The sequence below is a fragment of the Schistocerca serialis genome, chromosome 1 (genome assembly GCF_023864345.2).
Source record: "Schistocerca serialis cubense isolate TAMUIC-IGC-003099 chromosome 1, iqSchSeri2.2, whole genome shotgun sequence".
Taxonomy (NCBI): domain Eukaryota; kingdom Metazoa; phylum Arthropoda; class Insecta; order Orthoptera; family Acrididae; genus Schistocerca; species Schistocerca serialis.
The window spans coordinates 609,750,483-609,763,349 of NC_064638.1; the positions used below are offsets into that span (position 1 = coordinate 609,750,483).

General features: G+C 36.2%; 1 protein-coding gene across 6 annotated transcripts in view; it reads left to right on the forward strand.

Moving 5' to 3' along the window:
- Nucleotides 1-12,867, forward strand: part of LOC126477766 (pantothenate kinase 3) — a 166,714-nt gene that overhangs the window by 139,553 nt on the left and 14,294 nt on the right. For all 6 annotated transcript variants that reach the window (XM_050103643.1, XM_050103649.1, XM_050103648.1 and 3 more), the window contains one exon: nucleotides 2,438-2,514. In XM_050103643.1, coding sequence (XP_049959600.1) covers nucleotides 2,438-2,514 — 77 coding nt within the window. The remainder of the gene's footprint in view (nucleotides 1-2,437; nucleotides 2,515-12,867) is intronic.

Here is a 12,867-nt window from a genome sequence, read left to right on the forward strand (position 1 = left end):
AATTTCCTGCTGAGCAAGCCGCACAATGATTATTGCAGTGGATGCAACAGCACTTTGGCTGGCCTTGCAGGAGAGTTTTCTTGAAGCCCTTGTTCCACCCAGACATTTTAGCTGCACCATTTAATAAATGGCTTTTTTTTTATAAAAATTCCATTCCTACCAAGAGTGTTGCAGAAATGTCTTTAATGGTAGTTGCTAGTGTTTGCACCCTGAAGGTCTGCTTCGAGTCAGCCTCGTCCATTATTGAATCTGCTGTAATTAGGGAAAAATAGAGATAATCTAAGACATAATTTTCAGTATTTCACTTCATATCACTGGTATCCAGGTTCTGTGATGCTTCAGTAAGATCCTCATTTCTCATATATCATTCTTCTCCTCATTGAGAATGGTCATGAGCTCTCAATCCTTTATAACATTCGTAATAAAGTTGTTATAGCTTTCTTCTGATCGACAGCAGATTCCATGTGCCTTGTGTGATCACAGGCATGCTATTTTCTTCTGTTGCTAAATAATTGTGACAGTTTATCAAGGAAAAAGACTCTTCTAGTATTTTGTAATTTTTCTGTAGCTTTTTCTAGTGCGAAACTTTTAAGAAAAGCTGTTTCATTCTGTGATCTTCTTGTGTGCACTATGTGGACAGACTTAATGCAGTAATGGCAGAGAACACTGTCACACTTTTCTTTGTAATGTAGACATGGTAAGGGAGAAATCATAGCTTTGCAGAAACAAAGGGCAAGACAGAATATATTTGGAGTTAAAAGATATTTAACATAGTTTGACGGATAGTGTCTTCATGGATGTTACAGTTTGATCCAGTCATAAGCAGAAACTGCTGTCAGCCAAAATAACAATCTTATATTTGCTGACATGCAACATAATTATGTATCACTGACTCTATCTCTAGATCATATACATTTCAAGTGAATTTGGGGATGCAAAAGCCATATCTCAACCCCAGATTAATTTTTACCATGTGTTGTGTTTTGTAGGTGCTGCTTTTTCATAGCTTTTAGTTTCCCTTTGATTGGGTGATGATAGATGCCACACTTGTGTTGCAGTAGCATGTTGTAGAAACTATTACTATTAAAAGTAATTCATTGGCCAAGCTTTTCACCACTGTGAGACATTTCCTTGCAATACTTAATATGGATCTGTTTTACAAAAGCCGCATCAATACTGTAGTAAACCTGCTTCATCAATAACATGGGTTTTATTAAGCACAAACTATTTACAAATGAATCACAGAAAGTAATAGTTCCTGATTGTTCTGGAAATACACTAAATGAAGAGACATTATTCTGGAAGTTTGTTGAATAACTCTCACATTAGTCCACTATTTGTAGGTTTGATAGGGAAGCACCAGACTACAGACCACACTCTCGGTGCCCCCAGTGCCCTAGGTTTCTTCAATGGAAACTCAACGGTCAGTTGAATGGTGAGCGAAGACAGTGCTGCCTTAGGCAGACAGGCAATTTTGTGTGCTACTCAAATGTTAACAGTATGTACCACTAACTCCAAATCACATTCCAGGAGAAAATCGCATAGCGCAGGGTCATTGTCAATAGGTTCACCAGAGAGTTTATGGTATACATTGGCTGGTTGCAGCATTTGAGGCCATGGCGAGTTGGTACAAGTGAGGCCATGGCGAACTGCAACAAGTGAGGCCATGGCGATCTGTGGCAATTGTTAAATCTGCCATAGGTGTTTTGCCATGTGACCTGGTACCTGTGGACATATCCTTCAGTGGAGACACTGTGACCTTGTCAGCTGTATGCATAAATAAGTGGTGGATTTATCCTTCAGCGGTGCGACTTGCAACCCTGCTGGACATATGCATGATTTTATCAATTGATCCATCAATACAAATGGCTGGATTACAAGAATTATAAGTTAAAACACACTGACAGGAGACCGGAGGCACAAGCTGTCCAGGAGAATAATATTGATCTGCTGATGTGGCGTTAGTATTATCATTCTTGTTGCGAATGATTGTGACACATACCGTTATGAGGAACTAAATTGGAGAAAAGCACATAATAATGTAAATGACACCTTGCTTAGGCTTTTGAAGTCTTTTAAGGGTAACTGCAAATGTGCATCCTTGCTTACACACACACACACACACACACACACACACACACACACACACACAGAGAGAGAGAGAGAGAGAGAGAGAGAACAAGAATTTGGAAGTATAACTAAGCATGCAGTTATCTCTACTTTTCAATTCTTGTGAAATGTTTTCTCTATGTAGTAGTGTTGTTTTTTCCTTTGTGGCTGAGTCAGATTTTTTTTCCTTGAAAAGGTAATTCCCTTATGGAGTATTTTAGATATTTCATATCAGTATTTTCTATTGTTGTCTTGGAACTGTAACATGATGCATGTATGGTAAATGCTTGATGAATGGAATGTAAAATAATTCCTTGGTTTTTCGCAGATAGTAAATATTGGATCTGGAGTGAGTGTTCTGGCAGTTTATGGGCCAGATAATTACAAGAGAGTATCAGGAACAAGGTACTAAACCAGAATTTTTTTACTTTCTGTTCTGACCATGCTTTAAAATAAAAAGTGATGCTGTCTTTATAATTTTGAAGCTGTGACTTTTCTTTTACATTGGAAATCTTCACACTTTTCATAAATAATGTCATACTAATTTAAGTTGTTAACATAAAGCAACATTATATTTACACATAAAGTGATGAAAAAGAAAACTTGAATTTTATATGTCCATGGTAAGATTTTCGTGTGTTACATTTTTAGTGATCTCAAGGATCTTTTAAAAATGGGTTCTCCTGTTCATAATGTGGAATTACAAATTCATTATACTTACCAGAAAAATACGGATATGCAAATAATTACAAAAATAGCAATGAAAAGTGAGATGTGAGAAACGTAACAGAAAGAGAGAAGACACTTGGAATGCAAACATTAAGATATTCTTTTCTTAGAGATGGCAAGAAAAGAGCAGTGTACAAAACAAAAAGTTTTACACTAAAAAAAAGTTCTGAAACTTGGAGGGGTGTGGTGGGGCAGGTGGGGGGGACTTCTGCTTATTTTTAATTTTTTTTTAAAATTAAGGGTTCTTAATTTTTTGCAATATTTATTGATGTTCTTCTCCAATTAGCATCATAACATAAGGGTGATAGTCTTTCAGAGTATGTTTTGTAAGAACGGGAAGGTATTTGTAAAAAACGAGGTCTATTCAGAAAGTAAGATCTGATCTGGCACAGAATGGAAACCATAGCAAAAATCTGATGAAGGTTTGGACAGATGTATTGGGCAATGTCTCCAGAATGCCCGTCGATCGTGTCATGTCACTCTTTTCAGTTCAGAGTGCACAGTGAGCTTGTAAAAATGCTCAGATTAATAGCGCCTCCTGCCAAGTATGAGGGCCTGGTGAGAGATTTCACCAGATGTCATGCAACCCACATAACATAACTGTCACATGTTTCCTTCTTCATGACATTTTTCAGCCACAGTCTGCAGGGGAACAAAGATGCTCTTGCAGTGTTTTCAGTGGAAAGTGTTTGATCACCCACAATACAGCCCTTAATTGGCTCCCCCTGAGCTTCATCTTTGCCGACATGGACTGTTGGCTATGAAGACAACATTTTAACACAGACAACGAGCTGCAGAGCAGCATAGAGAATTGACAGAAAGCACAGGTGGCTGCCTTCTGTGACGAGGGTATTGGAAAGTTGGTACAACACTGTGACAGATGTCTAAGTCAGAGTGGCAACTGTATAGAGAAGTAACTGGAAGGTGTAGTTAACTATTGCTTATAACACAGTTTTGATTTTCACATTTGTTTCTATTTTGCAAGTTATCAGACGTTGCTTTCCGAATAGCCCTCGTACTCCACTGAGTACGAGACTGAGTGTAGCTATGTGTCTGTCTGAGGTTACTACACTCATTCCACGTTATTTCCATATTATATGGCTCACCATTTTTTAATATTTAAATTAAAATTTTCTTTCTAAATAACATACTTAAAGTATACTTTTTAGTATAAAATAAAAGCATGTATCCAACAGTTTTAAATGTTAAGCAAGAATTTGTAAGATTTTATTGATTGTGAAATGAATGATAGGATATGCCACCTTTTGTTGGCAGGAGCTTCTTCAAATGAATTTGTTGGAGATGTAATTTGACCTGTTTTAATCCTGTTCTTTTCATTTCAAATTATGCAACAGGAATGTTTATGAACATTGCTACCAAAGTAGGTATAACAAGTAGTAGTAGTTCTTAGTTCAATTTTCCACAGTAATTAAATAGCCTAAGATCATTGGTTTTTCTGTTAAGCACAGCCATTCAACTTATTTTTAAACTGTAGTGGCCATAGGCACCAGTAAACGTGTCACATATTACGCTTTTCAAATGTAGAGTCGTCATTTAAACCGAAAAATGGCATACATCAGTCAGGAATACAAAAGGTGACAAAAATTGAAGTAATTTATAAATAAAGGTTTTCTTCAGAGCTAAAGATCTGCTGATCTCTGACAACATGCTACTAGTTAATAAACCTATGCACTAATGCACCAATAGATGAAACTTTAAAAATGATAAGAAGAAATTTAATAAGCAGCAGCACCATGAGAAAGGGCAAACTAATAAAATTTCTTGAACTGTTTGAATTTAGCCTCAGTTTTAATTACGTACTTTGAATTTGGTGAGAAAGTCTATCAGCAGAAGCATGGTTTGGCAATGGGCAATTGCCTTTCTGGGTTATTAGCAGACACATCTATCAATAATGTAGAGATCAAGACACTTTTGATGCAGAAGATAGTTTTCCCTAAACAGTACAAAATAGCGTTCCTAACAGCAGGTCAATTAAGGTTTAAACTGTGACATAAAATTGTGAAAAATGAAAAAAAAGTATTATGCATTTGGTGTGCGTGGATTGAATTGTGGAACATGTTATTGTTTTTATACAGGCCACACTATTTGGAATTTTGTAACTGGATACAAGGAACATATCATCCCAAACTACAAGACTGCTTTTAGCCATCATTTGTGATTTGGTAAAGCATAATTATCATTAAATTATAAAGCAGTGCAATAATGTCTGAAGCTTTTATCAATACAGTATCTATGTATTTAGTTGTAATGTTATGATCTCTGAGAGACAGAACACATTAACTCATAATAGACAACTGAAGGCCCCTCTCAAATTTTTGTTTGTAAACAGGTAAAGACACATGTCGAATTTTGAATGTACCGATACAATTGTAGTACAGTAAAACAACATTTGTTATATTGATCTGATGTAAAAACAGATATATACAGTGAAATATTACAAATTCAAATACATCATAAAAGATTTATTTCACTGCTGCAATCTTTGTACACAAAATGTTTGAAAATGTTGTGTTTCGTTAATAACACTACCTTCTAATGTAGGTATGTTTGAAACTAGTCACTAACAAAAACATTAATTGCAACTTTGATGGAAACCTTACTCAACAAATTACAAATATATTGAGTTGTTGATGCTGATACCAACAGAATGTTGGAATTACATAAAAATTTAAGCAATAACTTTAGTGGACGTACTTCTGCATTGAGGCTTGTGGGCCAGGTGCAAACATTACAAATTATGTGGCAGAGCAGGTAAAAGTGCAGTTACATGTTTATGAAAATGTATTGTTAATGTAAAAGTGATATGCAACACAGTATTGGAGAATTGAAGTATCTGGAGAAATACTGAGGTATAGCTGCAGATTATGAAATATAAGAAACTTTCAAAGTAAAGTTCTGGAGTCAGAGGAGATGTTCCAGTGATAATCGGGATGTTAAAAGAGCAATCTTAACATTTAGGAAAATGAACAATTAATTATAAGGAATCAAAGTAACTACTGGGTTGGCCACCTTGGTCTACATTGTCCATGCTTTTGTTCGGAATACTCAAGTGGTTACTTCCCATATGCATCATGTGATTTGGTACTGAGTAAGACTAGTGTCCAAACAAATTTCAATTAATCAGTTTTTAGGCGGCAACGGAGAATGAAAAGTGAAGAAAGTGTAACGGTGATTTGTTTCTCTTTGACAAATGAATAAATGTAGTTCCAAAGATGGTATTCAGTGTTTACTTTGATACTAATGTAATTGTTGGTTATGAGCTCAAGAGACCCACAAAAGATAACTTACAACAGGATTAATTCAATAATGGAACATCTTGGCAATACAGAGATGCATTGATGCTAGTGATTTCTTATGTGATAGACATTTTGAATTGGTTCTTTATATAGACATCCATGAACATACATTCAGAGTTCCCAACTAACCACCATGGGCATGTATTCTTAGTTGAAACTGCAACATTTGAATAGCGCATGCATACACATGTGCGTGAGTACAAATGGATGGGTGCGCACCCAACACACACACACACACACACAAAATTTGTGTAATATTAGCAGAATTTCTTTGAGGATCTTATGAATTGTAAGTAGATGGGTGTGAATTACTGAAAGCAGTCATGCATTTTCTGTAGGCTGCATGCAACCAACCCCTGTATGTTTTGTCAGACAAAACACTATCTCTGTCATGTGGATATTAGGCTTTCATTTCATACATATGTGAACGATATGGAATGGAAAAATCATGGCACTGCAGATTGTAATAGTATAAATGACATTCGTGATATGTATGTATGGTAGCTGGAAACATTGGAAATGACAGTGCATTTTGGAAGTCAAATGAGAAAAAAGAACACTCATTGTCTTTCTCCCAATGTGTATCACTTTTTGCTATGGAGCACAATTATTCAGCCTTCCCCAGATGCATTTTCTGATGTTTTTGTTGTAACTCAATTGTGTTTCATATTTTATCTTGCAGGAATCATCTTTTGGAAAATTTCTCCGTTGGATGTATGAAAGTGTTAAGTTCTGTTTTTGGAAAATATTCCTGTTTATTTCTCCCTTCATATGGTCTAAGTTGTTAAATTGGCAGTGTTCGGCATACAATTCATACGTTTTCTTGTTCTCCAGAGTGGGAGCGAGGTACCCACATTGAGGATTATTGCATTGAGTCTAGTGATTAGTTTGATGTGATACAATGTTTGTTGTGTAAACTACTTTTTGTTGTCCAACTGGAGTTCTGATTTGAGCTTTACATTTGTGATCATCAGCTTAACCCCTCATGTACTTTTCTGCAGTGTGCACATGTGTACTATCTATAGATGATAAAACTTAACAAGGGGCCACATGCTAGAGCAGTGCATCCATGTAGTGAACTGGCATGAATGATGTTTAATTCCCATAACTAGCATGCAGTGTGGAAGCATGCAGATGGCTGTTTCCTCACTTGCCATCATGCAGACATGCACTCACTGAGTGTGAGACAACAGGCGAGTGACCCTCCCATGTAGCCAAGGAAACATGGACAAGTTTTGTCACAACATGGTTGCACTAATGGGCCTGTCAAGTGTCTGAATGCACTTAGAATCAGAATTTCTTTTTAGTTGTCACTTTTCCATGCTTTCAATGGAGAAAGTGTATGCTGTATATATGAGATTCACCAAATATTTCCACAGCAACTGAGTATAATTATGTATAATGAAAATTAATGTGAATAATTGAATACTGAATGTTGTTGAGATCATTGCTTTAGCTGTAGAACTATAAATCTGTGGTAAATGAGTAGCTGATGAAATAATGCTATCATTTAATATGTAGTTGAAATTACACTGACAGACATATTTTGGACAGAACAAATGAAAAAGATTTATTTTGAGGACTGTGACAACTGATTATAATTGTCAACTTTTGTAACTAACAAAAAGAACTTAATCCAGCTATACATTAGTCTCTTGTGAGCAAATTGAGCAAACGAACTAATAGGAGTCATTGAAGGTGATAATGTTAACTGTACTGACTGCAAGAAGGGAGGAGATACAAGATGTAGTGCTAATGATGTGCACATTGCAAATTTGGAGCCAATGTGCTAGTGAGTGTGAGCACATGGCATTTTTGGGGCTATGTACAGCACTTACTCGGCTGTGTTGTTAGATGAGGCAGCATCAGTGATCTTTGGGCAACTTCTGCTAAGCCATGCAAAGTGCAGTCACACTCTCCCTCACACATCACAGCCATTTGCAGACCTTCATATGAATCTTGTGCATGTAGGGCCCTACCATTTGTGCTCTAGCTGTGAAGCGTATGTTGAGAACGCCTGTCGTGAACAGTCATGGGAATTTACAATAGTGGAATAGCTGACTTGTTCACAAGTGACATAATTGTGTTTTCACTTTGATCATGGGAGAAATATTAATTATTTAATGTGACAACCAACTTATCACATGAGGTATCAGAGTGTGGTTAAACTGAATTTTTTGGAGGAAAAAATGTTTGTTTGCAGGGGGAGATGGACACAAACGCATAATAAATAATTTAACACTGAGTTTTCATTTGCTGCTTTTGTCGTGTCCTATGTTTCTGTTATTGATATAGTACAGGACTCTAGATGCAAGTAAACAGAAAATCATGAGAAATGAAACTATAAGCTTCCAAGCTAACATAGACCATGGGCTTCACTATATATCAGTCTGTCACTGCAACTAAGGTTTCACTTTGAGACAAAAGCATCAATAATATTTCAACACAGGTACTGCAAAATTGTTTCTATAGTACTAAATGGCTAAAGCAGTCATCCCATCCCAGTTAATTTCTTTCTATCTAATGGCTTCCAGGGGTAACAAAGATTTGATTTTCAGTATTTCATATAATTAATGACCAAATTTAAAAAACTGTCATAATCTACACTTTAAGAGATATAATCATTTGTTACAGATTTAACAGGATTAGTCTAATATTAAAGTTTGAAAGTGTATATGTTTTGAGGCAGCATAACACACTGTGCCCCAATTACCCAGACTATATATGTCCAGTGTTTGAGAATGAGAGTGATTAGTGACTTCCAACAAATTATGCACATAGTTTCAAACCCTTTTGAAACTTGTTCTTGGAAGCACCCCCACAATATAATAAAAGGGAAAAAAGTTTGTTGCTTATTGCAGTTTTGCATCAGGCATGACATTTTAATTTATTTCCTCCTTACTAATAATTTTATTTGCAATTTCATTTTGGAGACAGTGTCCACATATACCGCTGTACACACCTGTCAAATTGTTTCGTTGTATTACACACAGTCCAGGAGGTGTAATGTCATGAACATTGATATGCCTGAAAAACTAGCTTTTCTTAAAATGGAGCACAAATTACCAATATTGGTCTTAACTTTTACATTAGTCTTTGACTGAATAATCCAAACCTAATGAAATGTCTTTGGCTGTGAAGGTTCTACATGCTTCATGTCAGATATTTAACTCATTAACCCATTTGTAAAGTAATGAAACATTTGAAGCTGTTTTACATATGTGAGTTTGATTCTTTAGAAAATCGAAGATGACGGCTTTCTTGTATGTCTGTAAAGGAAACACCTGTAAGCAGCAAAAGCATAAAAAAAATTCGTATAACTTTGTGTCCACAACGAAGATTGGTATTTTGGATGAAGTCATTCATAACATTTCAAGAAAGGTGCAAATATGACATGTGTATCAATAATAGAAATGTCTGTACGTGAAAGAAGCAGAATGTGAAGGAAAGGCTGACCATAAACTGCCATTAATTTTTATGTAAGCAGCATAAACACATATCTAGTTGACAGCTGCCACATATCGTCGTCCAGTTGTTGCCTCCAACATGAAGATGCATGATAGCATGAACAAGCTCATTATGTGCATGGCCCTTTATAATGTTTAGCTCTTTACACTGGCTAAAATAAAAGAAGTATAAGCTATATTGAAAGTTAATTCACCTGTGAGAAGCTGTTTAACTAAAGACCAAACCAGTTTTGATTTAGGAACTTAATTTAATTTTGTGTTGTGTCTCACCTGAAAGCATGGGAAAAAAATAACCTGACTTAAACCACTGTTATTTTGAAATCTTATTCCCTGATAAAATGTATGGTATAACACACAATGATTTTGTATAGTTAGCTGACAATATGCGCTCAAGCAAAAGAAGTAAAGTATAGCTTCTGAAATAGGCAAGCAAGTGAGAGCAGAAACTAGAATGCTGGTCATAATTAAAAAGTTCAGCTTGTTGTCTGAAGAGAGAAGATACCAATATTATACCAATGTTGTTGCAGAGATGTAGTATTTTGATACTTTGAAAATATATTAAATACAGTGGGTGGGACATAAATGCAGTGAGGATGATATACCATTACTGTTTTGCCTTATAATGTAGGCAGTACCATTGTTTTGCTACACATTTTATTTCAGTTTTATATATGGTACCCTTAATGTCAAATCTCAGTGTGTCACTCCAGATTTACTTTTAATTTGTATTTGTGCAAACTCTTTGAAAGAAAAAAGAGGATAAGAAAGACATTGATATAATTTTTGACTAAATGACAATGTTATGAAAACAGTAGATTGCTACTCACCATACAGCAGAGATGTTGAGTCGCAGACAGGCATAATAAAAAGATTGCTAAACAAGTAAGCTTTCAATGAAAAGGCCATCTTTTGAAATAGACAACATGAGTAAAAGTCTTTTGGCCAAAAGCTTACTTGTTTAAAAATCTTTTTGTTTTGCCTGTCTGCGACTCATCTGCACTATATGGTGAGTAGTAATCTATCCTTTTCATAATATAGTCATTATTCTGTCCTGGATTTTCCATTGTTTTTATACTAAAACAGCTGTATGAGCACTGTGACAAAGGTAATGCTACAAGCTGTCCACAACCTTAGTTACAAAAAGATATATATATATATATAGTCTTTAAATATGTCTGCCTGTGTCTGTATGTGTGGATGGATATGTGTGTGTGTGCGAGTGTATACCTGTCCTTTTTTCCCCCTAAGGTAAGTCTTTCCGCTCCCGGGATTGGAATGACTCCTTACCCTCTCCCTTAAAACCCACTTCCTTTCGTCTTCCCCTCTCCTTCCCTCTTTCCTGATGAGGCAACAGTTTGTTGCGAAAGCTTGAATTTTGTGTGTATGTTTGTGTTTGTTTGTGTGTCTATCGACCTGCCAGCGCTTTTGTTCGGTAAGTCACCTCATCTTTGTTTTTATATATAATTTTTCCCACGTGGAATGTTTCCTTCTATTATATTGATATATAGAGGTGACTTACCAAACGAAAGCGCTGGCAGGTCGATAGACACACAAACAAACACAAACACAAACATACACACATGTATGTTTGTTTGTGTGTCTATCGACCTGCCAGCGCTTTCGTTCGGTAAGTCACCTCATCTTTGTTTTTATATATAATTTTTCCCACGTGGAATGTTTCCCTCTATTTTATATATATATATATATATATATATATATATATATATATATATATATATATATATATATATATATATATATTTTCCATGGTTAGAAAGCTTTGGGATAACCATGCCTATAGAATAATCATGAAAAATGTTGTTATGAAATGAGTAAGAAGTCAAAAGGGCATAAAATATGTACTTAAACAGTTTGCCCCAAGCTGCGAAACTCGGTTACAGCTATTATTCAGATCCCTGAAAATTCAGTATTGTTTAATATGATGCCATTGCTGTAATAAGTATTTGGGTTTTGAGTCTAGGCGTCCTTCCCAAAAGAAAAATCATTATCATCTTCTACAGTTTCCAGCCCCTGGCTGGGCTGTTTAGAACATAAGCCACTCCATTTTCTCCTGTCCTTCTGCCACATTTCTCTCTCCACTCTGTCCTAGTCTTCACTTTTCATCACACATTTCATCATTCCAACAATCCGTCTGTCTCTCATTCTTCCTCTATGTCTCTTGCCTCATAGTGTCATTTTGCGGGCCTTTCTTGAATCCTGCAAACTCCCATTCTTATAACATGCCCATACCACCTTAATCTTGTCTTATCAGTGGTCTCTTGCAGAAACTTCTCTTTCCTTATTTCTCTTACTGTCTCCTATCTTACTCTATCCATTCCAGTCAGTCTTATTCTGCTTCTTTGAAATTTCATCCTGCAATCTTGATTCCCACTCACCTGCCTTCTCTTCATTACCACATTTCTGATGCATACGTGAGTAATGGAACATAATACGGTCAGTATAACACTTGCTTGCTTCCTGGAGCTACATACTTGCTCCAGACCTGGCTTCTTACATTCTGCAGAAACCATGGACTTGTCTTCCCCTTTCACTAATCCCCCTATCTTTCCTCCCACTGTCTTCTGTTATGCTACCCAGGTAATTGAAATTTCTACTTTTTTTAGTACTTGCCCTCTAAAGTTTACATCTGTGGCTAACCTCCTCTTCTTTCTTGTTGTCACCATTACTTTTCACTTCTTTGCAAGTAATTTCAACCATACTGTCCCATCACTTCCTTCCATACATCTAACCTTTCTTGTAAACCCCCCCCCCCCCCCTCCTCCTCCTCCTCCTCCAGTTCCTCTTTCTGAAGGTTTTCTCAGAACTTGCTTCTTTTCACACTATAGTACACATTCTCAGTGTCCAGCAACACCATTACTAGATTATTACCATATTTTTAGTATCTCTCTTGGAGCTTTCTTGTGCTAAAAATTAGAGAAAATGTCAACATTCCTATTCTAAACCCATATTGTTCCTCTCTCTACCCTCTTTCTACTGTCTTCACTGTTCTGTTTCCTTGAATCTTCTCAAATACCTTGACATTATGACACATCAAAGTAACTCCCCTGTAATTCTAATGTAGTTTCCTGCAACTCTTCATAAAAAAAATTACACTGTGATTCCATTTTGCAGTCTTCATGTTTCCTTCTTTCTTTTCATACTGCTGTCATGTCCCGGAGGAGCCACTACACTATAACAGTGACAGTTGCCCTGACCATCTCCATACTTACTTCATCCACTCCAGG